This window comes from Urocitellus parryii, chromosome 8 (assembly GCF_045843805.1).
Source record: "Urocitellus parryii isolate mUroPar1 chromosome 8, mUroPar1.hap1, whole genome shotgun sequence".
Classification (NCBI taxonomy): Eukaryota; Metazoa; Chordata; class Mammalia; order Rodentia; family Sciuridae; genus Urocitellus; species Urocitellus parryii.
In genome coordinates, this window is record NC_135538.1 from 289,420 (window position 1) to 316,324 (window position 26,905).

Below are 26,905 nucleotides of genomic sequence, written 5' to 3' on the forward strand. Positions count from 1 at the left end.
GGGTGTTGCTTGCCGGTGGTATTCTGTGTGTTAAACTGCACACGTTCTTATGCACTTACTTACACAAATTATATTTTCAATCCTACATGCAAGCCCACAAGCAAGTAATGAACTAATGTAGGATGGACTACCTAATAAGCACATGCAATTCTGGAACCAGAAAGATTTCTTTTTGGGACCAGGCGGGTCCGGGGATTGAACTCGGGAGCACTCGACCACTGAGCCACATCCCCAACCCTATTCTGTATTTTATTTAGAGACAGGGTCTCAGTTGTTTAGTGCCTCGCTTTTGCCGAGGCTGGCTTTGAACCCGCGATTCTGTCTCAGCCTCCCGAGCCGCTGTGATAACAGGCGTGCACCACGGCGCCCTACCCAAAGATTTTTTTAAAAAGTACTTGTTTAAAACCTTTTCTCATGTTTTACCATATAATAAAACAAAGGATTTTCCTTAATGGTCATGGCCCGAGCAGATCACCATTCTGCTTATTCTAGTCCTCCACAGGTTAACAAGGTGCCAGGTTCTGTCCTGGGTACTTATTTTAAGTACAATTTCTCACTCTTAAAGAACACACAACCTTACTGATAATTAGAAATACAAAGGAAGCAGATAAGCAAACAACATAATATATGAATATGCCTAGTATCAGGAAGCAGCAATAGATCATATCTTGTGACAACCACAAAGAGTGAGGAGCGCACGAGGTGGTAGTAGTAGAATTAAAATATAAATGAATGTGTGAGTACACGCCATCTGCTTCTGTTTTTCCTCATTCTGCAAGTTCGCATTTGCGAACTTGGTAAGGAATACGTGAGTGCCATTTGCCACGCACTGCTCATGATTCACGCAAACTCACAACTCTAACGGGCAAGTTCTATGATTATGATTACCCAGCTTTGCAGAAGACACCGAGTTGGAGTTGTTAGCTTCGAAAGGGTACACCGCTAGTTGGTTAAAAAAAGAAAAGAAAGAAATCCAACATTTAAAAACCAGTATTCTTCCCGCGTCCGGCAAGGACCAATTAGAAAAGGTTCTGGCAAGACGACCCCGCCTCGCCCCGCCCTGTCCCGGAACTACCAAAGAGCTCCGCCCGGCGTTTCCCTTTCGTCAAACTCCTGGAGAAACGACGGAAGTGACCGACTTCCACGCCTCCCGTTGACGCCGCGCGCGCAACCCGCTGAAGCCGAAGAAGGGACTGGCGGAAGTGACATTATCAACGCGCGCCGGGAGTTTAGTGGGGTCGGCCTGGGTCGCCGTGGCGGGCGCCGGGGCCACTTGCGGCTGAACTTCGTTGGCGGAGGTGCGTCGTTGTCTCTGCAGTGACTCAGGTAATAGCCCGCTCAGCTTTCCCTCCTTCCCGAGGGCTTGGGCGAAGGCAACCCCGACAGCGAGGCCCGAGACCGCGACGGGCGTCTCGCCGGGCGGGCGCGCAGGCCCGCGGGGCCGTTGCTCCGCTCGTGCTGCGGCCCCTCACGCCTGTACCGGCCGCTCGGCCGCGGCTGCAGCCCAGTACCGGCTCTGCTGCTAACCGTGGGCCGAGCGCGGGGTGCAGGGAGCATCGAGGACGCAGGTCTGCCTGCCCTACGCTGCCGCTGGCCAGAGGGCAGATTCACCTGCCGGAGCCCGCCCGCTTTGCTGCCACAGGGTGGGTTTGTTGCGAAGTCATGCTCCAGACCTAAACAACTTGAGAAAGAAACACGCCACTTTCTTCACAAGGTCTCCATCAAGCCAGCATGGGTTCTGAAAACATGGGGTAGGCTTGTTTGGGAAGAGATTTATGTCTGAGTTATCCAGACAAAGCTAGAAGGCTGTGCAGAATTAATTTGATCACTTCCCAGAAATACCTAATTTAATACTCCGGTTTCCATGAGAAGATGGATAAGTGCAGTACTCAACGTGCGATTGTATGGTACAGGTGAGGAAAAATGGTCTGTGCCACTGTTGAGAAGTGAGCTCTGAATAGTTTGCTCACGTCCCTAACCTTCAGTAACCAAACCGTTCCTTCTGGAGACTTTTAGTGCGCAAAAAGTGGTCTGGAGACAGCAGAGGTTCCAGATAAGTGCATCATATGTAGGGCTTTAAATTCTACTTTCATTACCTCTCTACTCAACCATAGCACTGACTCTTTGAAGTGAATTTTCAGTCTTCAGTTTTCTCTTCTCAGATTTAACCACACTTGCAAAGTAGATCTAATTCATGCTGCACTTTGAAATCCTGTAACTGTTCTTACTGCCTATGTATGTAATAACATCTAAACTCTGGTAGCATGACCTCCTATGGCTGCTGTCTCATCTCCTGCAGTGACGTTCCATACAGCCTAATGCTAACCTTGTCACTCGCACTCTGCATGCTTTTCTATTTTTGTCTCTGTGCTTCATTTCTTTTGACTGAAAAGTTCTACTTGCCTTGCTTGACACAGTTAGATGATTCCTGCTTTGTGAAAACAATGACCTCTCTTCAGAGTACTTGATTTTAGCCTATGTTGTCTTCTCTTCCACAGAGGATGTGCATTCATTCACAATCACGCACCATATGCCAGGCACAGAGATAGGTGTGGAGATTTCAAAGACATAATGTGCTGGTTTCTGCTCTCAAGAATCTTAGCTTACTTGGGGCATACTCTCTGCTGGGCTTACCAAGTTTTTATAGTACTTATTTGCATGCTCTTCATGTTGAACTATTTGATGCCAGGGCCTATGTCCCCTCCATCTTAATATCTTTTATGCAGCACTTTTATTGTGATAAAGTAACAAATTCAGAAAACATAATTTTCTTATACCTCTGATGTATTCATTTTCAGAAGTAGAGCTCTTGCTTGCTTTCTTTGATTAGATTTTTCAATGATGAGTTTGTAGGATAAGTAGTCTTTGGGGGTCCAATTATTCATTGCTTTAGCAAATATCTTAGTGCCTACTCTGTACCAGCACATACTTTAAGTGAATGTGGGTTGTATTAGGGTTCTCTAGAGGAACAGAATCAACAGGAAGTATAATTATAAAAAGGGGACTTATTAGGTTGGTTCACACAATCAGAAGCTGAGTAGTCCACAATGCCAGAGAGCTGGAAGAACCAGTAGCCGCACAGTCCAAGAGGCTGAAGCCCCAGAACAAGAGGAATGAACAGTTTACCTCAAGAATGAAGGCTTCTGGGTAATCACTAGCAGAACACAGCAGCAGTCAAAAATCCATTCAAGAATCAAGCTTGCATATCTTGGTGATTCCTTGTTCTTCCAACTTTTATTCCATCTAAGCCATCATCCTATTGGTTGGTGGTGCCCACGCTTAGGGAGGATGTCCATTTCAGTTGGCTGTCTCACATGCCAGTCATTCCTAGACATACCCTCACTGACACACCCATAGTCCTCTCAATACTTGGCATCTCTTAAGCCAATCAATTTGACAATTCCAATTGACTATTACATGGGTCTTTGGACATACAGCTTTGAGACCTATTAGTTCTGTGCAAGAATATCTTATTAGATGATAATAAATGTTTGGACTGGATTATTGTAGTAGTAGTTAACATTTGGTCTGTGCTTACTGTATAACTAGGTATATTTTGATCTGTTAACTCAGTCAATTCTGTGTTGATTCAGTCAGTTCTCACAGCAACACTGGATAATTTGTGGACCCATTTAAACAGGCCACAGTCTTAAGGACTGGGAATGTAGCTCAATTGAGAGTGCTTCCCTGTCATGAGTGAAGCCTGGTTAAGATTATTATTTTTTTTTAAATATTTATTTATTTTTTTTAGTTCTCGGCGGACACAACATCTTTGTTGGTATGTAGTGCTGAGGATCGAACCCGGGCCGCACGCATGCCAGACCAGCGCGCTACCGCCTGAGCCACATTCCCAGCCCCTGGTTAAGATTATGACATTGATACCAATACAGTATTTTTACTTTGATGTATCACACAATTTCTACAATCTTTGATTAAAGTAGGAGCTCAAAAAAAGACCCTAAAAAATATTGGGTTTAATTCAATATTTATTGGATCTTATGCCCAAGACACTGTGGAGGATATAAAATTGGGTAAAATATTTAAAAACCTGAACTTGAACTTAGCTTCTGTATACACTATATACTACACTTGCTATGTATATGTAATGCTTAATAAATGTTCTGCTCTGATAGGACAGTTTGCTTAGCAATATTTTTTTGAGATGTTTTTCCTCATTAGTTTTTAATGTTGGTTATGACGCCTTAATTTTGAGTACTGTCAGACTATTTAAATTAATCATGTAATAGAACAAAAGGCTGTAGGCTTGTGTTGGTTTTCTTATTTGTGTTTGGGTAACCACAGAACTGTGGTTATAAGACAAGACAGGTTACCTGTGCTCTTAACATTAAGCTTGAAACTTTTCCAAGGAGCATCGCTGTTTTTCCGTGTGTGAGAGTAACCCAGAGCATTGAGAAGTTGCCAAGAAGAGTGTGCTGGGAATGCTCCAGAAACAGATCGGGTGCTGAAGAAAGTGCGCATCATGGATCAGAACAGCAGCCTGCCACCATATGCCCAGGGCTTGGCCTCCCCCCAGGTAATGCAGCAGGTAGGGGGTAGGGCGCATGTGCCCACAAGGGACAGCACAGTCCCAGGGCCATTTAACCACTGTTGCTGAAAATGAGCTTGTGTTTTGTTGGCAACTTCCTTTGGATTGTGAAAAGTTCTGTTAGGCTTTGAATGGGCAGAGGAGTGTTTTACTTGGGAGTCTTTTTGGAAGCCGAATTACACGTTTGTGTATAAACACTTTGTCTTTTGATGAACACTGAGGATATTACAAATGATTATAGGGTCACCCTCACCAAATTATTTCCTAGTTTTTTTTTTTAATAACTTTATTTATTTTTAATGTGGTGCTGAGGATCAACCCCAGCCCTGAATTATTTCCTAGTTTTAAATACCTCCTTGAGGTACAGTTCACATACAAAAACCCCTACCCATTTTAAATGTGTGTTTTGTAGTCAGTTCTGTGGGTAGGGGTTTTGTATGTTGAACTGTACCTCAAGGAGGTATTTAAAACTAGGAAATACTTCAGGTGGGTTGATCCTTGCACCACATCTACACACTAAATAAAGTTATTAAAAAAAAAACTAGGAAATACTTTGTGAGGTTTTAATGTGTTTTCCTGATGACTAATAATCTTGAGCATCATGTCAAAATTCATTGGACAGTTACATATCTTTATTTATAAAATGTCCGTCATATTTGTTGCCCAGTCCAGGGGCAACAAAGCTCAGATGCTCTAAAATCTCACATAAGTGAAGTCACACAGTATGTCTCTTTGGTTGGTCTCTTTTCTTTGCCCCGTGTATGGTTTATGTATTGGAGAATGATCCCTTTTTATTGCCAAGCAGCGCCCTTGTCTGTTTGCTAGTTGCTGCCGTCTGGTTGTTTCCAGCTTGGGGTGTTAAGGTGCCATAAACGTTTGTGTACACTTTTTATCTATTTTGGGTAGATACTCAGAGTGTCATTGTGTGGCCATGTATGCGGGTGTCCACTTTTACTCAGAGGCTACCAGATGTGTGCTGAAACACTGTCCTGCAGACCCCCAGCTGTGGGAAGATTTGTGTTTTTAATGTATTTTCCTGAAGACTAATAATCTTGAGCATCATGTCAAGTATTCATTGGCCAGTTATATACTTTATTTATAGAATGTCTGCTGCCCAGCCTACCACTGAGCTATATCCCCAATCCTTTTAATTTTTTTATTTTGAGACACTTCTAACTAAGTTGCTGAAGCAGGTTTTGAACTTGGGATCTTCCTGCCTCAGCCTCCCAAGAGGCTGGGATTATAGGCTGCACCATTGCTCCACCTTGTTGACTAATTTTTTTTTATGAGTTTTTTGTTATCTTTTATTGAGCTGTAAGAACTCCATGTATTCTGTATGTCTTCCATTCTTTCTGAAGTACAATTTACCAATTTTTCTTTGTTGTTATCACTTTTGTGTCCCAAGAAAACTTTGTTTACCGAAGTCATAAGATTTTCTACTTACAGATTTAGCCTTACAAGTATGTCTGGTTTGTTTCATGTTAACTTTTACATATGACTAAAAAAAAGTAAGGCAGACCTTCTAAGCCTTAGTTAGTCTCAGTGTTTTAAAGGTCTATAGCCTGGGTTTTTTTCAAGTCAGCATTTTTATAGAAATAAGTGATAGTTGCAGGAGAATTACACTTGTACTGTTAAGGCCACAGTATAGATCTTGCCCTCTTCTGGTATTCTCTTCTTGCCATTATGTTGCTAAAACAATTTATCTTATGCTTTTTGGCAAATAAGTGGTGGAAATGAGAAAGAATCATTGCTCTTTTTGGGTCTCACATGTATTTGATAATCTAATAAAACCTGTGGACCCTCTTCTCAGAAAAACACAGGGTTGCACATGATGTTGAGGTTTGGAAAGCTGTTCCCAGCTTTGTAGGCTCTATGGATCTTGGTGAGGGGAAAGCACTGGGCTGGGTCTCAGTGTTTTAAAGGTCTGTTGCCTGGGTTTTTTTCAAGTCAGCATTTTTATAGAAATAAGTGATATTTGTGGCTCATCTGCCTTTGAGGCCTAGACCTGGGTGAGTCGCTCACCTTCTCTGTTCTCATCTGCTTTCCTCTCCCTTTCTCAAAGGGTTGTTGAAAGACAGATAAATTAATAAATGTAACAATATCTGGAAAAGTTTGGCAGCATTGTAGAAAAGCAGACTGATAGTATTTGATAGATTGTACTGATTCATATTTTGGGGAGGGCAAATGATCAACCTCTGAGTAGTGTTCTAGTAATCCTCTCTGTGGTTGCTTAGTAATACTTCAGTGTCTCTGGTGTGTGTGCCTGTCATGTGGATGCCTCTAAAATGACTATAATTGATCATGTATAGGGGAACAGATGCTCCCCAGGTGCTGGAGTGGCATTTTAAATAAGGGTACATCTGTCTAATAATTGAGACCATTATTATTCCCTGGTCATGCTACAAAGGTTAAGCCACTCTCTCAGGTTCTCTTGTGGTAAGTGGTTTCCAAGTCCTGAGCTCTGGTCTGCTATGTCCAGGATTAAGGAAGAAAGCACATTTCTGAGAATAGCAAGTACCGTCCCTGTGATACTTGGCAATTCACTCTTCTAGAGCATCTTGCTTCATGGTCTCCTGCAGCTCCACCAGGAAGGCTCACAGATGCTCAGCAATAGCAGCCTGACTCTCCCCACCTTTGTTCTCTGCAGGGTGCCATGACGCCTGGGATCCCCATTTTTAGTCCCATGATGCCTTATGGCACGGGCCTGACGCCCCAGCCTATTCAGAACACCAACAGCCTGTCTATTTTGGAAGAACAGCAGAGACAGCAGCAGCAGCAGCAACAGCAACAACAACAACAACAACAGCAGCAGCAGCAGCAGCAGCAACAACAGGTGGTGGCCGCAGCAGCGCAGCAGTCAGCACCCCAGCAGCCAGCACAGGGGGCCTCCGGCCAGACCCCACAGCTGTTCCACTCACAGACTCTTACCACCGCACCCTTGCCGGGCACCACGCCCCTGTATCCCTCCCCGATGACCCCCATGACTCCCATCACTCCTGCCACACCAGCCTCGGAGAGCTCTGGGATTGTGCCGCAGCTGCAGTGAGTAATCTGTGTTGTGTTGCCCTAAGGTGGAGGAGCCTTTGACTGTGCTATGTCTGTGTCTCCAGAAGTTGCACAGTGGTGCTGTGCTCCCCAAAGAGAGCTGAAGTGGCCTGAATCAGCACCCTCCACCCCCCATGGAGGGCTTTCCTAGCATCCTCAGAAGCTGCCCTTGTCCTGCACGTGGGCCTTACACTGGAGCTGGGTGTGGTCGCTGTTGTAGACGTCACCTCCAGCTGATGCACTGTGGGTTAGGCACAGTTCAGCAAGGTCCTGGTGGTCCCAGTTTTCCATTTTATTATGAGGATTGCATACAAATCTGTGGTCTTCCCATAAGGCGAGAATGACTATTATTGTCCTAAGTGAGTTTTTCTAACTTGTAGTGGGTCCTATATGTAACAGGATAGGGAGGCAGGAAAAATTTCCTCTTCCTGAAAACCAGGCAGATATTTCCAGGTGTCCATGAGAAGCATGTGATTTTACCTTTAGGAAGCTAATGAGCTATAAGCTGCAGATGCTCTTGTATGGCTGCCCCCTCCCTGTGCTGTTCAGAGCTGATGGTTTCGTTCTGTGCTTAGTCATTTTGTTAATTGCATGACTGTCATTTATAAGCCATTGCTGATCATTTTTGGAACTAAGTAGTGTGTGATCATAGATCCTAATTGTTACCCAAAGTACTGAATCTGGGTTCTCTTTTTGACCCCACAGAGTTTTAAAAACAAAATCATGTTTATTTTTGTGGCTTTGGAGTGATAAGCCCTGCTAGCTCACTTTTCTCCTTGTTGCTCCCATAGTCCTGAATGCTGTTGACTTCCATGGGCATTCAGGATTGCTCTGTGGCTGAAGTCATAAATGACACCTGTTGGGGGTGGGGGGGGGTGGGCAGTGGTTTCTGACATTCCCTGGACATTTAGTCAGCTAAGTTACTTAGTTTTCACTGTCTATTCAGAGCCCTATTGATCTAAATGTTGTAGGTTTGTGAAGAGTTGAGGTAAATATTTAATGAAAACATATAAGAATGCATTTACCAAACATATGACTGAATTTGTGATAGATGCACCAGAGTTTATTTGACACAGTTTGTAGATGGATTCATGTTGAAGGCAGGTCTGTACGCAGAGTGACGGGAAGGAAGATCTGATGTAGAAATGTAGAAATGATGTAGAAAACACAGCCTAACTGGCTTTAGGAGTGTGTATCAGAAAAGACTACTTACTGTCCTCCTCTTAGTAAATTATGAGCCATCCAGTTTCAAGAGAACTGCTTTCTGACAGTGATGCTTTTTCACTTCAGCAGTGAAGGTAGGATCTCTCCTTCCTGAATTCTGGAATCAGAATTCTTAGGTGGTAAAGATCTAGGTCCTTGGCGTTGGTCGTTTCAAGTCTATATGCTTTCAAATCCAGGAAAATATGGAACAAAAATTCTGAGTTTGCCATGTTTCCCTTTTTATTTAAGTTTCTAATGAAGTTGATTTTCAAACCTGTCTTTATTCTTTTGTGAGTTATTCATGAAACAATTCAAGAATGCTAAAAAATGAAAAGGGTTCCTCAGTCCCAGAAGGTTATCTTGATTTACTGAGGCTAATCAGAAGAGAAATCAGGCCCCTTTGCTTTGCTAAAGAAACTGAATTCTTGTTCTTCCAAAAGATAACTTACTTGTAAAGGACTGAGGAAGTCCTTGCCTGCCTGTTTTCATTACAGATAGTGATTTAGGTTGGGCTGGTGCTGGCTCTCTGGGAGCAAGCCAAGGAAGGGGTAAGTGGAGGGCAGGGGTGGAAACAGGCTCAGGTTCTGGCTCCACACTTGGAACACAGGGTGCTCCCTGGAAGCCTCCATTCTTTATCTGAACGTGTGGTGTTGGCAGTTGCTGCCCGCTAGTGTGCTGTGAGTTCTGAGGCCAGTGTGTGAGGTGCTCAGCATGCCATGGGATCCTTGATAGACACTCAACAGGGTCAGCAGTTCCTTAAAGCCTAGTGAAAGAACAAGGCTCCTAGATCAGCATTTAATACTTCATTGTGTAAAAGTTAAATAATCTAAATCATCATGTTTTCTTTTCAAATTTCTTTCAGAAATATAGTATCCACAGTAAATCTTGGTTGTAAACTTGACCTGAAGACCATTGCACTTCGTGCCCGAAATGCTGAATATAACCCCAAGGTCAGAGCATTTTCACGTATTTCAAACTGTTTGGTAAAACTGAATTTCCTTATAGTTGTCTCTGGGTCAGAAAGTTTGTATTGTGCTTAAGGTTCTTGATAGCAGCAAAATGAGGCTCTAGAGGAAAAGGTATCATTTTAATATTTGAGGTTCAGTGAATAGAAGAACTTCATTCTATTCACATTTTAATTTGTAGCTGCTAAATGTGAGTCCCTTGGGATTTAGCATTGTGCAAGGTGAAGCAAGTTTATATACACTTGTCAGACCACTTGAAGCTGGAGAGCAGAATCTGAACCCATTTATTACATTATGAACCATTAAGAATGGCAGGGTGTGTTTCCTTCATTAATCCTGTGGGAGGGGTGTGAATGAAGCAAGGTAAGCCAAGAGTTGGTAGTTGTTGAAGTTGATAAGGATAAGACAGCTTATTGTGATATGGTCTTCTACCTTTCTATCACTTTTACATTTTTTTGTAGTAAAGAGATTCTAGGAGAGATTACTGTGCCAGTGGAAGTATTTTCTAACAAAGTAAACCTTTGCATTAAGAAATGAGTGGACATTGGAAGGAAGTGCCCAGGTGGAGGAGCTTGTCCTGCAGAAGCAGGGCCCTGCATTATAGCATGTACACCAGAGAGGCATCAGGTGCCAGGGAGACCAGTGTTGACTCGAATGCTTCTAACAAAAGAAAACAAATTTTATGTAAGGAAAAGAAGAGAGAGGAGAAGGAGAAACTGGGACTGTTTTAAAATGTGGTCTCTGTTTTTCATCGTTAGATAGATGCTGGCCAGTCAAGCTGTTCTGTCCTGTGCAGCTGGGCAGATCAGCAGAGGACACATTGAGTTACTCTTGGAATCTCAAGAAGCCCTGGGAGTTTGCCTGAGTTATGCGTGTCTGCTGGAGTCACTGCCCACCTGGGTTTGCCCAGTTCGCGAACACCCTGCGGGTGTGCCTCAGCTCTCACCTTTGGGTCAAACTCCCAGTGCAGGTTGAACTTGGGTATTGTGCTTTCTCCTGTGATTTCCTTGGTCAAATGTCTTGAAGCAGTAGCTGTGTAGCAGCATCTAAGCAGCTGGTTGTTGGGAGGTAGCAAAGGGCAGGGCAGTCGTAACTATCAGTAAACATGTGGAACTGACTTTTCATCTAATTGGCTGAAAGCTAACCAGGAGAATAACCACCACAAATCAGCTTGGTTACTTTCAGCTAACCAGCTTTTTTTTTTTTTTTAATTGGTTAGTTGGAAGTATTTATCCAAATAAGACAAGGTGAACAAACTTCTATGCAGATTCTCGTGTTGGGCAGTGAAAAGTTGGGAAAGTTCTCTTACCTGGACCTCTGTTACCCAGTCAGTTTTGATAATTTGTTGGACTTCTAAAGTTCAAGTTCTTTCACTATGTTTTGTTTATTTTTTTGCAGTGGTGGTGGCGGCTTATGTGTTTTTCTACACATGTATAAGTGAAATTCAAAGGTGATTTTGGATGAGATTGGCCATTTTGAGATATTTAGATAAAATATAAAGCAAAGATGATGATTGACTTTCTGCTTCTCCCCTGCAACCTGGAAGAGTAGCAGACAGATTATCTTTTTGATGCCTTGGCAGCAAAACTGACAGCGAGAGTTCGAATGCAGGCCTGTGTTCTCCAAAGTCTGGTTTCCTCAAGCAAGTCCTTGGTTTTTAGTACTTTAATTGGGGTAACATTTTATTTTTATGATGACATACTGCAAAGGCTCATCTACAATTAATGCAGCTATTTATTTGTGAACATCTAATAAGAAGACCTATTAGTAATAGTGTTTCATATGCAGAAGTTATACTGTATCAACATAGTTGCATCTTGATAATTGTATGTCTGTGAATGAGAAGAGTTTAGTTTGATGGTCAACCCCTTTTCAGGCAACAGAAGGGAAATAAAGGAGCTGGGTTTAGTACTACTAGGAGTAGTACTTCCTAGTGCAGATGTTCCTTAGCTTGTGAGGGCATTTCATCTCCTCCTGGGCCCACCACCTGCCCTCAGATGACTGCCTTGCCAGTTTCCCTCACCATGGCATGGCTTAGGGACACTGCCAGCTGCTGTCACCCAGCAGCTTGATAGTATTGTACTGTGTATGAACTGTGGTGTATGTTGAATGTGTGTTGCTTTTACAACACTGTAACACTGACTATCCAGAGCCACACCTTGGTGAGTTGGACATGATCTGTGCACAGGAGGCAGATGAGGGTTGTTGCCAGCTGTGGCAGATATGCACTGTGGGTGAACAGCCTGTTGGACTTGGGTGCGTCCCAAATCCCCAAGGCATCACGAGACCTGGACCTTTAGTACAGTGAGAAACCAGGCATAGGTGGAGGTTAGAGTCGCTGTGCTAATCAGTCAAGAAAGAAATCAGTTTTCAGATTTGGGGGTGTTTTAGTTAACTAGTAAGTTGGGCTACTTAAAATATGGAATACATTAAATATGCCTAATTATTTTAATCTCTTTGGGTCTTCTAAGTGTCCATTTAGGAAAATACAGGAGTTGTTTAGGTGTAAAAGGGATCTAACAATTTTATTTTGAATTGAGCAAAAAATTTTTTTAAAAAAATAAGGTATATCAGGGCTGGGATTGTGGCTCAGTGGTCAAGAGCTTGCCTCTCACATGTGAGGCACTGGATTCGATCGTCAGCACCACATAAAAATAAATAAATAAAATAAAGCTATTGTTTCCATCTACAACTTAAAATTTTTTTAAAAAAAGTATAAGAATTATTGGATTTTTTTGAGGGTTTTACCTTTGACTTTAAAATAGGTAAATATATATGTACATATTATGTTGAATTAAAACATATTAATAAACTAATAGTTTCCTTAATAAGAAAACAAAAATATCTCCTTGACTATAGTACCTCATATGGTCTCAATCATTTCTGCTAGTTATAACATAAAAAAATGAGATAAAAACTGTTCAGTGACAGGAATTTGTGTCTTTATCTTAAATTGTCCAGTAGCCGAAGATGTTTGTTCTTGGTCTTAAGCTCTCAGGGAGCTAAGCTGAGGCACCATCCACCATTATCCTGTCAGTGAGTCTGCATCACACCAAGCACCTGGAGATGAGTCTTGGCTCATCGCAGTCTGAGTTCAGTGCATCATTTTTCAGTCTCTAAGGAAGTGCTGGTAGTTATTTGACCAATTAAAAATATAGAAGAAACTTAGGAGATTCTGAGAAATTGGGCTTATCTTGGGAGTCATGCGATCTAGAACATACTGCTAGCATTTTTGTGGGTAAGGAGGGGGGGAAGATGCAATAGTTTTAAATTAAAAATGTCAAAGCAATCTAATTTGTCAGTGAGTTATCTTGGGGGTTGGGAGCATAGCTCAATGGTAGAGTGTTGTCATGCCTGAGGCATTGGGTTCAGTCTGGGGGGGAGTCATCTTGATTAGAAATATTAAGGATCTTTTCGTATTTAATTATTAATTAAATTAATTATTAATTAAATATCATTTCAGCTGATACGATGGTGCGATGGTCACACCTATAATTCCAGCTACTTGGGAAGTGTAGGCAGGAGAATCACCAAATTTCAGACCAGCGTGAGGAATTTAGTGAGACCCTGTCTCAAAATAAAAAATACAAAGGACTAGGGATAGAAGGCCCCTGGATTCCATCCCCAATCCCTAGTACCAAAAGAGAAAATATCATATATTAAAAATTTAAGCTATTTGAAAATAAAGTTTTGCCTTGTTTTTTGTAACTGAGGCCATTAACTCAATCCACCATTGAAAGATTTTCCCTGTGAATTAAAATGTTAGCAAGAAAATGTTTTAAAAGAGCCAACATGTTTGGGGCTGGGGATGTGGCTCAAGCGGTAGCGCACTCGCCTGGCATGCGTGCGGCCCGGGTTCGATCCTCAGCACCACATACAAACAAAGATGTTGTGTCCGCCAATAACTAAAAAAAAAATAAAAATACTAAAAAATTCTCTCTCTCTTTCTCTCTCTGTAAAAAAAAAAAAAAAAACCCAACATGTTTAAAACATAAATAACAGAAAAGTAAAAAACTTTTTTTTCTCACTTTGCATTTATAATTGTTTAATATTTTAGTATTCTAAAGGCCAGCTCCAAATAGGATCTTACTTCATTACATATTGATATACTTATAATCTGGCTTATTAATCCTCTGAGGAAGTAGAAAAGGCTTACTAGTTTATTTGACTGAAGGTTTGTATATAAACTGAAAATTTATATTTACAGATGCTAGTCATGATAAACAGCAAATATAAGATAGAAACAGTTTCTGGTGTTTATTGAATATAAAGAACTGGGTTGAGAGTGTAGCCTGGTAGCACAGTGCCTGCTTTGCATGCACGAGGCCCTGGGTTCATCCCCAGCACTGCAAAACAACAGACAATAAAACAAAAGCAGAATACCCAGAGCCAATTTGTGTAACTGTTAGCTTTGGTGGTGGGATGCATGTGTGAAAGAACATGGCAGACCTTGGTGTGGCCTGGTCTCACGGTGGCTGTTCTGTTGCCTTGACCTATACAGAAATTCAGAACAGATAATCGTATGTGCTGGATCTTTCCTATTTGTTGTGATATTCTTTGTCACTTTCTAGTTCCAGCAAACCCAACAGTTTGGATGATCCCACTAATGCTTCTCTCTGACCCTTTTAGCGGTTTGCAGCCGTAATCATGAGGATACGGGAGCCGCGGACCACAGCACTCATCTTCAGCTCTGGGAAAATGGTGTGCACAGGAGCCAAGAGGTAGTTGAGGGTTTCCTTTCCTGTTGCACAGTCTCTTGGCTTCTTGTTGTTGAGCTCACACTTCAGCAGGTTACTTTCCAGTGCCACCACATTATGGTTAACCTGGCATGTGGTTCTACTCACTTCAGATAGCAATGCTTTCCTTTTGTTAACATTATCATGAGTTTAGACACATGTTGCAGCACTTATTCATCCATGCAGTTCAGTTGCATTTGGGGTAAGATAATGCAACATCAAAACTGCTGATGAAAAAAATCCCTATGTAAAAAGTTTCTGAATATCAAATTCATGAAGAACTGTGGGTTAAGAGAGATAGATGGTAGAAATCTGTGGGCCAGAATGCAGGAATGCAGCAGTTCTGGCAGTCTGGCTGGTGGAAAGACTGCTTGGTAGGCCTGCAGTTTGTGAGCACACAGCAGTACTCGATGATGTTGTCAATGAGGGTTGATCTTTCCCTCCTATTAGGAAGAGAGTGAAAGGTTTAGTTAGTTTGCTAATTTGGACTTTTTGTGTTACTCATCTAAATAATTATTGCAGCTGGCTTCAATACAAATAACTTGCTTTCCCCCTTTGTCTAGTGAAGAACAGTCCAGACTAGCAGCAAGAAAGTATGCCAGAGTTGTGCAGAAGTTGGGTTTCCCCGCGAAGTTCTTAGATTTCAAGATCCAGAACATGGTGGGGAGCTGTGATGTGAAGTTCCCCATAAGGCTGGAAGGCCTCGTGCTCACTCACCAGCAGTTCAGCAGGTAAGTCTAAGGTGTGCTGGGTAGCCTTCGGCCAGAGTTCATTCATAAGCCACTTAAACCTGGTTCAGGGGAAGTCCATGCCGAGGTAGTGTGTGAACACAGGTATAGTACTGGACTGCTGCTGCTACATCTGCCTCTTAACCTCCCATGTTACTGAGATGACTCAGTCGCTTTAATGGAATGAACTGTATTCCACTTGTGTGTCCTTATCATTTTGTTGCTCAGTCAATACATTTTAAACACATGGATTGGAGCTACAGTCCCTTGTGTTACTTTTCCTGCAATTTGATGCTCTTCTTTTCATCAGCATTACATCAGACCTACGAGCAGAGTCACCTCTAGTTGTCCCTGCTGCTTGCTGTTGCAGACTCATGGGGCAGCCCATCATGCAGCCTCATCTCCCGCTACCATCTTCTCTTCTCCATTGACCACCACACCACTCGTGCTCCGCCCCTTGTGCCCCAGCGGCACATGCTACTTTTATCCCTGGTACAGTTTCACTTTTCACCTGGGAAACTCCCCACTATGCCACTCAACACACAGACACAGGGTGACATCCTACTTTTATTCTCTGAAGCAGCAAATGTGAGAGACCAAGTTCATTGGGTAGCCAGCGTCACTATGGGTAGGTTCCTTTTCAAGCTGCCTGGCCAGTACTGACAGCTTAAGGAGGCGAGATACCATCAAAGGCGGTTGTCACTCTCAGCTCCTAGAAGTACATAGAGACTGTAGTAAGTGGAAATAGCTTGCCCAGGATGAATATGGACACAGATCAGGGAGCAGAATATAGACACAGCTCCTGTCTTACACAGAAAACCCAGTTCAGTAGAAAGAGACAGGCACAGGAGGATGGCCAGCTGGGCTTCCATGTTGGGCACGGTGGCCTTGCCCTGAGGAGGCTCTATGGCCTGGTTCGTGCACCTATTCAATGTTTCCCTTGTTCAGTCCTCATTCCATCTGGAAATAGGAAGCTCACGACTTCTAACTTGTTTCTGCCATTTTCCTTCTAGTTATGAGCCAGAGCTATTTCCTGGATTAATCTACAGAATGATCAAACCCAGAATCGTGCTCCTTATCTTTGTTTCTGGGAAGGTTGTGTTAACAGGTAAAGTGCAGTGGGGAGCAGTGTCTGCAAGTGTGAGTTTCGAGGGTGGCTTTTCTGGTGGTCCTTAGCAGTTGCCTTTGCCCTATTCCTCTCTTTCTCCCACCCTAATGCTGCCCTTTGGAGGGGAAGTGCGGCAGCCTCCAGCAGGGAAGGGGCAGGATGCCTATCTTTTGTCATTGGGGTTAGCCCTGTGACTTGTGACACTGAGGCCTGTAAACAACACCATTTTGAGGCAGCAAAGGAAGACTGAGAAGAGCTTGGCTGGAGGCAGCCATCGAGGTGACAGTGGTTCTCCCTGCCTGCCTTGTGCCTGGCGTCATCTCCAGCTGCATTGCCTAACAGTGCATATTGTTTTAGAAATAAACTTAGGACCTCGGCAAGGGGCCCTGCCAGTAGTGTTTCGATGTCTGCATCTGTTAATTAACTGGGTTTGGAGAGGATGGTACTTGGAGTTTTAAGGAAGTGATTTTTCTGTCTCACACTGCTGAGAGATGCCATTTCACACTCTCTGCTCCAATATGTCCTCCTTTGTAGGTGCTAAAGTCAGAGCAGAAATTTATGAAGCGTTTGAGAACATCTACCCCATTCTGAAGGGATTCAGGAAGACTACGTAGTGGCTGCCACCACCATACTTGCCCCACCCACTTGCTTTTCAGCGAATCAGCTTGGTACTGTTCCTGGGCTCTTTCAGGTGCAGCCTGCTACACCAGGCCGATCTTTTGTGGCCCTCTGCAGGATGTGGGAGGAGCTGCTGCTGCTCTGGGACTCCCGCAGCACTGCTGAGAGTTGCACGCCTGTGCTGCTATGTGGGCGACGCTGCCCATTTATTTATATTTAGATTTCAAACACTGCTGTTGGCAAGTTGGTTGGTGTAAGGGACAGAAGTGTTAAAGCCACCTGTACAATTGGACTTCTTATTTGTTTAATTCCCCTGCCCCCATAAACCATAGTTTTTATATTTCTACCAGAAAAGTAAAAAATCTTTTTTAAAAGTGTTGTTTTTCTAATTTGTAACTTTAGGGGTTATTTTTTGTGCCAGACACATTCCGCCTTTCCAGTATTGCAGGACAGAACAGATGTATTAATGAAAACAAATGGCTGTACATATTTTTCTTTCTTCAGAGTACTCTGTATAATAAATGCAGTTTATAAGAGTGTTAATTGTTGTTATGAATGATACCTTCCAAGAGTCACGTGGTCTCACTGTTTAAAACACCTACTTTAGACAGTGCCTGAGATAGCTTTGGCATCTGCCTCTGTCTACACTTGGCAGTGCATTCCTGTGCACAGGGCCCGAAACCCACAGTTCTTCAGGCCTGTTCCTCCTCTAGAGGTGGGGCTGCCTTCTGCAGGACCCACTTCAGCTCACAAAGCTGCTGAAGGGCAGAAGGCCTCATCCTCCAGGTGTGGGGCTGGTGCTTGGTGCATCGTTTCTATTGAGGGCTTTTTATTTTTCATTTTGAGACAGGGTCTTGCTAGGTTGCTAAGGCTGACCTTGAACTTGTGATACTCCTGCTGCAGCCTCCTGAGCCAGTGGGGTGACACCACGTCCAGCTAGTAAAGGTTTTTATTTGTTCTTTTCAGATGGACATAAGTTCTTGGGTTTCATTCCGTATTTTTTTTTTCCTTTTGTAAACCAGAGTATGTATAGTAAAAAATACATCACACACAGCTCAAGGAATGTAATCAAAGAGACGTCTGTCCTTCCTTGCCCCTCTGCCTGTTTCTCCGGGGTAACTATATTCCAAGCCTTGCCCTCTGCAAGTCTGTCCTTTGAGGGTGCTATGATACCACTTTTGGAGAAATGTATTAAGGTATGTGTTTGGTTTTGTGCCTTTACAGTCTATCGAACACATCTCCAACCTGCATTAGTTGCACCATGGTCATTCTTGTTGTGTCCAGAGCTCACTGCTATACACAGGGCTTCAGGGAGTGCCCCTGTTTTGGACAAAACTCTCAGATGAGAACTGCCATGTTGAAGGTCATTTATACATTCTTAGTGTTGATAGGTCATACCAGGTTACAGCCCAAAGGCAGCAGTGTATAGAATACCCTTTGCTTGTATTTCTGTCACATGGCACATTTGGGAAGATTATCTGTCCAAGAAAGCAATGCCTCTCCCTGTAAGTAGATCTCTCTGTTCTTTCTTGAGCAAAAGTTCCATGATTTTTTTATACGTGGCTTCAACATTTCACAATTCCTCAATACATTATGGTTTCTGTTGAGTTCTTAGTGAAATTTTTTCATGAAAAGTTTAAAAGGTGGTGGTCATATTACTAAACTTAGTAGTTGGTTGCACCACAAGTTCTAGACATGCAGTGGTCTTTAAATAATAATTTTATTTTTTTTAGTGCTTATCTCAGAGGCCGGGGACTCTTGAGATTTAAAATCTTGTATGAATGCTCAGCATAAGGTGCAAAGTGGCCCAGAGGCACTTTTCACACTTGTCTATCCAGAGTCCACAGAAACTCCTAGACACTAACACTGGCTAGATGGCTTGTAGAGCTTATCTGGGTTTTGCCAGCTATAGACTCATGCTCATTTAGCATATATTTACTACAGATACAGCTGTGTAATTCCTAGGGCTGTAATTCATTAGTGGGTTGCAAAATGATGGAATTTTAATCTTTCATTTATTAGCTAGAATTTGGTGGGGGTGGGTACTGAGGATTAAATTTGGGCCTCAATCACTGAGCCACATCCCTAGCCCTATCTTATACTTTATTAGAGAGTTGCTTAGCACCTTGATGTTGCTTTGAACTTGTGTTCCTCCTGCCTCAGCCTGATGAGTTTATGCTATTATGCCCAGTACCTTGCAATTGCTCATTTACTTCACCCACATTTACAAACACACAGTCTGTGTGACTCCCCAACACATCTCTGAAACTGTCAAAGGATTGTTACACCAGCACTAAGATATCTGAGATAAAAAGGCAGAGTGGAGCACGTTGCTCTCTAGAGTAGGCAGTGTGTGAGCCAGGCAGGGCACTTGAGTATGTTAGATGGCAGTGATTGACACCTGTAGGAGCATGGCAATGTGGTGATGTGCTTATTTTATGGTGTTTTCAAATGTTGTGAGTGGCAATGAAGTTGCTTAACATATTCAAAATTTTTATGTGGTATTATTAATTTTTAATGTCCCTAAATAGCAGCTCTTACCATTTAGACCCTAACACATTCTAAGTAATTATTTCTTTTGGGACACAAAGACCCAAACCATTGCCTTTCCCACCAAGTGCTGTGACCAACTTTTGCCACTAGCTGATGACAATAACCTCTAGCAGCATGTGGTGGCTGTCGCCTACTGAGCACCCAGCTTCAAAGCCACCACCACCCTGTCCCTCTGAAGCCACTCTGGGCTAAAAGGAATGTGAGCATGAAACCAGCCTTTTGGCTACTTGTCTACAGATGGACCAGAAAGAACGTGGCCCATTTGAAGCCAACCATTGCTTGCCTCAGGCTGCTCCCTGGCAGGCACTCACTCTGTCCAGTTCCTTGATGAAGGCAGACTATGGCATCTGTCTTCTCTGTAGGCAGGGCCCCTGGCTGACAAAGGTCAGTCCTGGATGGTGCCACTTTCCTTTCAGGCTCTGTTGCTGCTTTAGTTCCTGGGTATCTCAATGTGTTCTGTCCTCAAACAATAGTCCATTAGAATTTTACCTAGCTCTCTCTTTGCCTTTGCAAATACAGGTGGAAAAGTGCTCTGAGTGAGATGGTTTGACTTAAAAAGGCACAAAACCCATTTTATTATACAAGAATAGTACACAGTAAAAAGACTATTTCACTTAGTCCCACTGTTCATAGATAAACCAGTTCATAGTTGTGTGCAGCTTTATATTTATATTCAAATTTATATTTTTGTACATATACATGTATAAATATTTTCACAAAAACACATACCATGATATAATGGTCGCTTGGTGTTAATTTAGACCTCCCGCTCATTTGGTGTCCGTGTTAAGTGTGTATCATTAATAACCTTTCACTTGGATGTACCCAAATTCACGTAATTCCATTACTGGACATTGTTTTAGAAATATTTAACACTAAACAAGGCCCCAAGCCACATCTTTGTTCCTCCATCTCTGGTACAGTTACTTTCTTAGGGATAAAATCAGAGATGGAATTGCAAGGCCGTAAGATGTTAGTAACCTTTTTTAGGGCTTGAAGATGTCTTTAAGGTGTATCTGTTACATCCTGCTTCCATACAAATTCCTCTGTGTAGCCAGTGCCCAAGCTACAGTTCTCGGCGCAGGTGAAGACAGCCAGGATGCCCCAGTCAACACTCTTGCCCAGTCTGTCTGCCTTGAGGTGGTTCAGGAGCTGTGGCATGACCTGAGGAGAGTGACATGGGGGTGAGTAAGATGCCTTGTGGCATAGAACACCATCTGCTCCCATCACCACAGGGCACTTTCTGTATTACTACTGTCCCATGGGCACCTGCTACTTTGGTAAAGTTTCTAAATGTTCAGAAACAAAGCAGGGTGATTATACACTAAAATAGTCCTAACTTAAGGCCATACCTGGAATTCAAATATTCTCTTGGCACCACAGGGACAGTTGGGAATATCCTCCTCTTGAGGGATGTTTTCACCAGAAATCCAGATGGGCTCAGTACCCCTGCCGTATCTGAGAATCTAAAATCAGCAAGGACCACATTCAAACAGGAACACCTCACCCAATGGTTTCCAGTGGTAGAAATTTCTGATTTATCATCTAGGGGGCTGCACAGGCTCCACAGTGTGTGATGTGGCTCTCACCTGAAAGGCAGTTCACGGTGTGTACGGTAATGCTGCCTCAACTGGCTCAAAGCCACTACTTCAGCTACTTTCCTACATGATGCCTTCTCTTCCTAGCCCATCAGAATCCTCATCTAGGAAGTACATTGTGTGACTCCCCTTCCTATACAAAATGCTGCCTGAGTTGGTACTTACCTTCAAACACATGTAAGGAACTTGAAGCATTTCCAAAAGGACAAATACCTAGTGAAACACGGTGCCTATAATAAATTCATTGAAATCAGCTTCCCAAAACAATCAAGTGGCTGTCTTGTTAAAAGCAGAATCATTGCTAAAAACCACCTTCTTGGTGTTTGGAATATAGGTCAAGGTCAAATCCTTCCTATAAATTGATTCCGTGACTGGTTTTTAGGAATATAGCTGAGTTATCTTAGGTATGTATTTGTGGTGAAGGAAGTTATAGAGGAAAGTGTTTATCTGTTGGAGAATTGGCTCTGTGTGTGTGTGTGTGCGCGCACATGCGCACGCGCGCATAGCCAGTGGTGTCTAAATGTCATGTATCTTAGGCAATACTGCATCTCTCATGGCTGATGCTTGCTTTAGAAAATGAATCCTGTGTGATAAACAGTATACCTTTAGGAATTCAGGAATGTGAAGTGGAGAATAAGTGCAAAAGCACCTTTCTGTGTGCCCCATCTGTACAAATACCACAGTAGCAAGATGTCTGTGGACTTTGAAGGAAGAGACTAGCTTAGGAGTCACTTCTCAGGGACCACACTCACCAAACAAAACAGAAAAATAAAGTGAAGAGGTATAAATTCTCTTTTACCTGCTCTGGTTCAAGGGCTATCTGAGCTTTGAACTTCTGGAAAATGTTATCTTCCCTAGATTCATGCTTTGCCATGGAATCCAGTTCTTCCTCAAGAGCTTCATCTGGAAAAGCAACACAGTGACTTTACAGAAACAGGAAAAATCCCACATGGCAACAATTCACACATGTGAAGGGAACCCAGTTCTAACCAACAGATTTCCCTGTTAACTCACACATTAAAACTGGTGCTTATTTCTAGGTGCTTCATGTAGTAGTACATCATTACTCTGCCTGCTCCCAAATTATAGACCCAAGCCAAGCACCCTGCCCAACACACAGGACACCTAACCAACGTGCACCCTCCTTATGGCTACTCTCACTCAAGTCTCCTTGCACACACACTCAGTCACCCAACACCCATTTTCCATAGCACATTCATTCTTGGGATTCCAGCCACCCTGAGACTGGGGGCTGCCAAGACAACCTTTTGTCTGTAATGTATCAAAACACTCTGATCAATATTGACTTACATAGGCTGAAGTAACACTTCACCACTAATAAAATCACAAGAGCACTAATTAGTGGTACTCACTGGCACAGCCAAGATGGAAGGAGGAACCAGAGCAGCCTACATCCAGTGTAGGAGAAAGCTTCAGTGTGACCTTATATGACATTCTGATGTTCCCTCTGGCTTCCTGCCAACCTCCTCCACTAAGGAACTCCAAACCTAGGTTCAGGACGACATCCCCCCATGGGACACTTTTTTTTCTTTTTTTGCATTTTGTTATGGAAAAGGTTGAACACATGTAAAATCAGAAATACTATAGTGAATCAGCGCCAACTAAAATTTCAAGGCCCCAACTCAGTTACCCTGAATGAACCCCAGACATCTCACTATGAATATTTCAGCTACCCACCCCCTTGAAAGACACAAATTTTCCTTTATTTACACATTTCAAAGTATCATCCTTGAGCCATGCAAAGTGTTTTAATACTGGTTAGTATTCTTCTTATGGATGTTCAGATTGTCCTGTGCCACCTGGAGCCTTTTCACATTAGTTCTTGAGTTCTGACACGGCCCTATTAGTCTTTGCTCCCTTGATCTCTGGAAGACTGTTCCAACGCTATTTGAACCTAGCATCTTGTGCTTTTTTCCCCTATTCTGGAACCAACCACTTGTCCAAAGAAACTGTGTTTGTTTTAAAGAGAAATAGTATTTATGCATCAAGAATGCCTATTGCTGGGCTGGGGTCATAGCTCAGTGGTAGAGTGTTTGCCTAGCATGTGTGAGGCACTGAGTTTGATTCTCAGCACCACATATAAATAAATAAAAGTTCATCAACAACTAAAAACATATTTAAAAAAAAAAAACGACTTCCCACTGCTACTGAGTTGATTGTTTTTATTTCTAAGCCTTTGTAGCAGATTGATAAATCAGAAATTCACAGCCATGCTTTCAGTATAAACTCAGACCTACAGGGTGTTCATTTAATCTTACATTTTCCATCTTTCTTCCATGCCCAACAGACCAACATGGTGACTCATCTGCTTCATTCCCTAATACACAACCATCTCAAAGTAACAGTAACACCAAAGCTGTCTTTTCTCTATTGAGGTAGATCCTATCAGGGAGGTACTGCTGAATCACTGTTTCCCAGGAATGTAACACAGTGATAAAACACTTGACTAGCACACATGAGGCTCTCAGCTCAACAGTACCAAAACAACAACAACAACAAAAACCCCACTATGTTTCTAAGTAATTTAGAATAGTTTTAGAGTGGTTATGAGACTAACTCATTTATTTTTGATTAGTGACTACTTTTAAAATTTAGTTTCACTTCATGGTGATATAAATCCTTACATAGTGGCAGCTACATGAAACAAGATGCCAAGCCCAGCCTTTGCCTTCCACCCCTCCCATTTTCCTGAAGGAAAGCATTTTCATGACTCAATGTTTAATATTTCTAAAACCACAAGCAATAATGAACACACATACAAATACATGCACCCCCACCCCCACATTTTTCTACACCATCACAGCACCTGAACTTGCTTTGGTCGACACAGGGAACCTGACTTCCCTAAGCAGGATCTGGGCTCCTCCACAAGACAACCCAACACTGGAGGTTGCTGCTTCCCACTGTATTCAACAGCAGAAGCAAAGCACAAAGCAGGACTCTCAATAAGTGTTCTGGACTCTATGAGCTGACTGAACTGTAAACCAGAAAGCTGACATTCTTAGTTTCAGTTTCTGTAATCCTGTTGAAGTGGATAAGAGTTCAGGTTTTAGAGTTGGCAATAACTAGGCTCCAGCTTGAATAATAACACCTATCAGTAATTTTGACCAGAGCATGTTATACTCAGAACCTCAACTTCCTCACTCGCAATGTGGGACAGCTTCAGGATGTCATTGAGAATGTGTGCAGATGGTCCCTCAACTGAGTAGGTGCTGGGTACTCATCAGCACAGACACGACCCAGAGAATGAATTCCAGAGAAGCTGATACGAGCATGCACGTAAAGCTGGCAAGATGAAAGAGAAACCAAACACCACCAGGTATTCTTACCATCTCCATCTGGGGGACAGATCTGGGACCTAAGATAATCCTCCAAATTTCCAGCACCCAGCATCTTGGTTTTTTTTTTTTTTTGTAGTATCGGGGATTAAATCCAGGGGTGCTCTACCACTACCACTGAGCTACATCCCCAGCCCTTTTTATTTTTTGAGACAGGGTCTCATTAAGTTGCTGAGCCTATCCTTGAACTTGCAGTCTTCCTGCCTCAGCCTTCCAAGCAGTTAGGATTCCAGGGTTTTGTTGTAGTACCTGACTCACTTCCCAGGTTTTTTAGGAAGCAGAATGTACCTGACACACGCCAGGGAGGTACAGGAAGGGTATTTTCACTCGACAGCTTATGGTCTCCAAATAGAGTCCATTCCTCTCAGGACCACTTTTCTTGACCTACTGAGCCCTTTCTACCATATTTTATCATGAGTGCTGATGCCGACTCCTTACCCATGCTTCCTGTGATCTCAAAGTCTTCTTCCTTTTCCACAACTTCAGGCACAATCTCCTCCTCTGTTTCTATGACAATTTCGAATTCAGGAAAAAGGAAGTTGTGGTCTGGAACTGTATGGTCCAAATGATCTAAGACAAATTATATTAACAACATCATAAGTAACCATTTGGTTTTGAAGACAATCTGTACATTTTCCATTTCTAAAGTACCGCCTCATGTCCTTGAGTGATTTCATTGTTAAGCCAGGACAGGATGTGCTCACAAACGGGGTGGGCAGGTCAGTCGGCTGACAGCCTCATCATGCAGTCAAAGTCATGACAACATAAGAACATGTTGCTGGCCTAACTCAGCATACTGTTTTATGGTAAGTTGCTTTTTTAAATAGGAGTGTGCTGTAAGACAATAAGAAGTAAACTCATAAACAACAGTAACTTGTTATCAAGCAGTCTGTACTGTGCATGACCACTGCAATGCTGTTACACAACTGGAAGCACAGTAGGCATATTTACACCAGCATCACCCCAAACACAGGAGTCTTGTGTTGACCACTAAGCAAAGTTTTAAGCTCCTGTAGACTTCAGGGATCACTGTTGCAGGTTGCCTGTTGTTAACTGAAATAATGTGTGACTATATTATGTTTTGCATAGTAACAGTTTTCCCTACTAAATTTTGATATTTGTAGTGCTGGTATTTTAGATTAGGTTCACAGATTGTGATTAGAGCAAGGCTGGTCACACAACATTGATGAAGACTTTACTATCACTCTTATGAAAACATTCCTATTACCAGCAATGAAGTTTTTGAACTGTACTCTGTTTTCCAATGTAACCTAGAAATAAAATATTTGTGTTGGATGAAACTAAGAAACAGCTGAGATTAAAAAAGAAAAAAAAGGACTTACCTTGGGTACAAGCCTGCTTGTGCCCCAACCTCCAATCTAGCGTCTGATGCTCCTTACTGCAATAGTGTGCTTGGTGGCATCTGGAACACGTTTTAGGGCCTAAACAGCCACAAACCCTGCAGAGATGAGCGCCCGACTTAAGTTGGAGACACACAGATTCTGTTTCTGGGGAAGGGTTCTCAGATGGTGGCTCATAGGAGTAAAACTCATTTTTCCTGGGTAGCTGATTCCTAAAAACTAAGAATAAAGAGAAAAGGCATAAAAACGTCCAGCGACACAAAACAGCAATCCCAACATGAGTCTCTATGCCATATGCCTTGTAAAGCGATTTACTTATTTATGGAAAGGCATTCATTTATAGCTGGAGAATTTCGCCACTCGCGCCTGGGCCCGGCCGCACCTCGTAGGCCGGCGCAACAAGGCGGCTCGCGGCAGCAGAAGAGGAAGAGGCAGCGGTGGAAGGCGTCGGCGCGGCCCGGCAGCGGCGCGTACACCTGCAGCAGGAAGGCGAGCGGCCGGCCGCAGCGCGCGCAGCCCAGCGCCGCAGGCCCGGGCAGCGCGGCCTCGCCCAGCCACGCCGGGCGCCCGCCCACCTTGCTGGGGAACTGCTCGCTGCGCAGTCGCCACGCCGGCGCCGGCTCCGCGAAGCCCAGCTCCACCCGCCGAGCCGGGGCCGCCGCCATGGGGGCGAGTGCGGGCCGCTGGGCCGGAAGCGGAACTCGCCCAGGCCGGAAGCCGGAAGCCTGGCATCGCTCGCAAGGCGGAAGTGCGGCAGGACCGGAAGCGAAGGTCGCTTCATCCGGAAGGCGCTAGTGGCCTTGGGTACCGACGTGTACCTGAGTAGGAGGGGTGCTTTTTCCTGAGTTCAGCTGTGCTGCAGCAGGCCTTTTTGGTCACCCAGTGGGCCTACAGCCATGCCCGGTGGTGGTGGGGCGAGGCCTTCAAGGAGTAGTTTTCATAAGCCCGGGCGGTCAGCTGCTAATCCCTTCTTGGCGAAAGTAGGTGAGGTCACCACGTGGGAAACTCACCCACTCGCAGAAGGATCTAGCCAGTTCCCTGAGAAGCCCTGGAATACCGTATATAATAAGTACTTTCAGCGGAGG

General features: G+C 43.4%; 2 protein-coding genes across 5 annotated transcripts; one reads left to right on the top strand and one right to left on the bottom strand.

Moving 5' to 3' along the window:
• The first annotated feature begins 1,228 nt into the window (after positions 1–1,228).
• Tbp (TATA-box binding protein) lies at positions 1,229–17,450 on the top strand. 2 transcript variants are annotated; one of them, XR_003300052.2, is made up of 8 exons: positions 1,229–1,326; positions 4,368–4,534; positions 7,194–7,588; positions 9,657–9,744; positions 14,389–14,480; positions 15,059–15,226; positions 15,534–15,715; positions 16,237–16,314. XR_003300052.2 is itself a non-coding variant. In XM_026380748.2 (8 exons), the coding sequence occupies exons 2-8, from the start codon at positions 4,481–4,483 to the stop codon at positions 16,943–16,945; spliced, it is 972 nt and encodes a 323-aa protein (XP_026236533.1). In that variant the 5' UTR covers positions 1,229–1,326; positions 4,368–4,480; the 3' UTR covers positions 16,946–17,450. The 2 variants fall into 2 exon arrangements, 1 of the variants encoding a protein (XP_026236533.1); XM_026380748.2 differs by lacking the exon at positions 15,534–15,715 and adding an exon at positions 16,866–17,450 and having other exon boundaries at positions 16,237–16,331.
• Pdcd2 (programmed cell death 2) lies at positions 15,843–26,500 on the bottom strand. Of its 3 annotated transcripts, XM_077801760.1 has the most exons (7): positions 26,203–26,500; positions 25,803–26,039; positions 24,898–25,029; positions 21,900–22,003; positions 20,855–20,968; positions 20,484–20,666; positions 15,843–15,935 (listed from the first exon to the last, which is right to left on the bottom strand). In XM_077801760.1, exons 1-6 carry the CDS (start codon positions 26,483–26,485, stop codon positions 20,508–20,510), a joined length of 1,029 nt encoding a protein of 342 aa, XP_077657886.1. In that variant the 5' UTR covers positions 26,486–26,500; the 3' UTR covers positions 15,843–15,935; positions 20,484–20,507. The 3 variants fall into 3 exon arrangements, with proteins under 3 accessions (XP_077657886.1, XP_077657887.1, XP_026236536.1); XM_026380751.2 differs by lacking the exon at positions 15,843–15,935 and having other exon boundaries at positions 19,580–20,666; XM_077801761.1 differs by lacking the exons at positions 15,843–15,935; positions 20,855–20,968 and having other exon boundaries at positions 19,573–20,666.
• Between the last annotated feature and the right edge of the window lie 405 nt (positions 26,501–26,905).

What these genes read in the sequence shown, in the direction of transcription:
- Tbp (XM_026380748.2), top strand. Translation starts at nt 4,481, where the DNA reads ATGGATCAGAACAGCAGCCTGCCACCATATGCCCAGGGCTTGGCCTCC. An exon ending in AGGGCTTGGCCTCCCCCCAG is followed by an intron (nt 4,535 to 7,193) that starts GTAATGCAGCAG and finishes TGTTCTCTGCAG; the next exon opens with GGTGCCATGACGCCTGGGAT. An exon ending in ATGCTGAATATAACCCCAAG is followed by an intron (nt 9,745 to 14,388) that starts GTCAGAGCATTT and finishes TGACCCTTTTAG; the next exon opens with CGGTTTGCAGCCGTAATCAT.
- Pdcd2 (XM_077801760.1), bottom strand. Translation starts at nt 26,485, where the DNA reads ATGGCGGCGGCCCCGGCTCGGCGGGTGGAGCTGGGCTTCGCGGAGCCG. An exon ending in TAGCCCTTGAACCAGAGCAG is followed by an intron (nt 20,969 to 21,899) that starts GTAAAAGAGAAT and finishes TGCTGATTTTAG; the next exon opens with ATTCTCAGATACGGCAGGGG. An exon ending in AGAGAATATTTGAATTCCAG is followed by an intron (nt 20,667 to 20,854) that starts GTATGGCCTTAA and finishes CACTCTCCTCAG; the next exon opens with GTCATGCCACAGCTCCTGAA.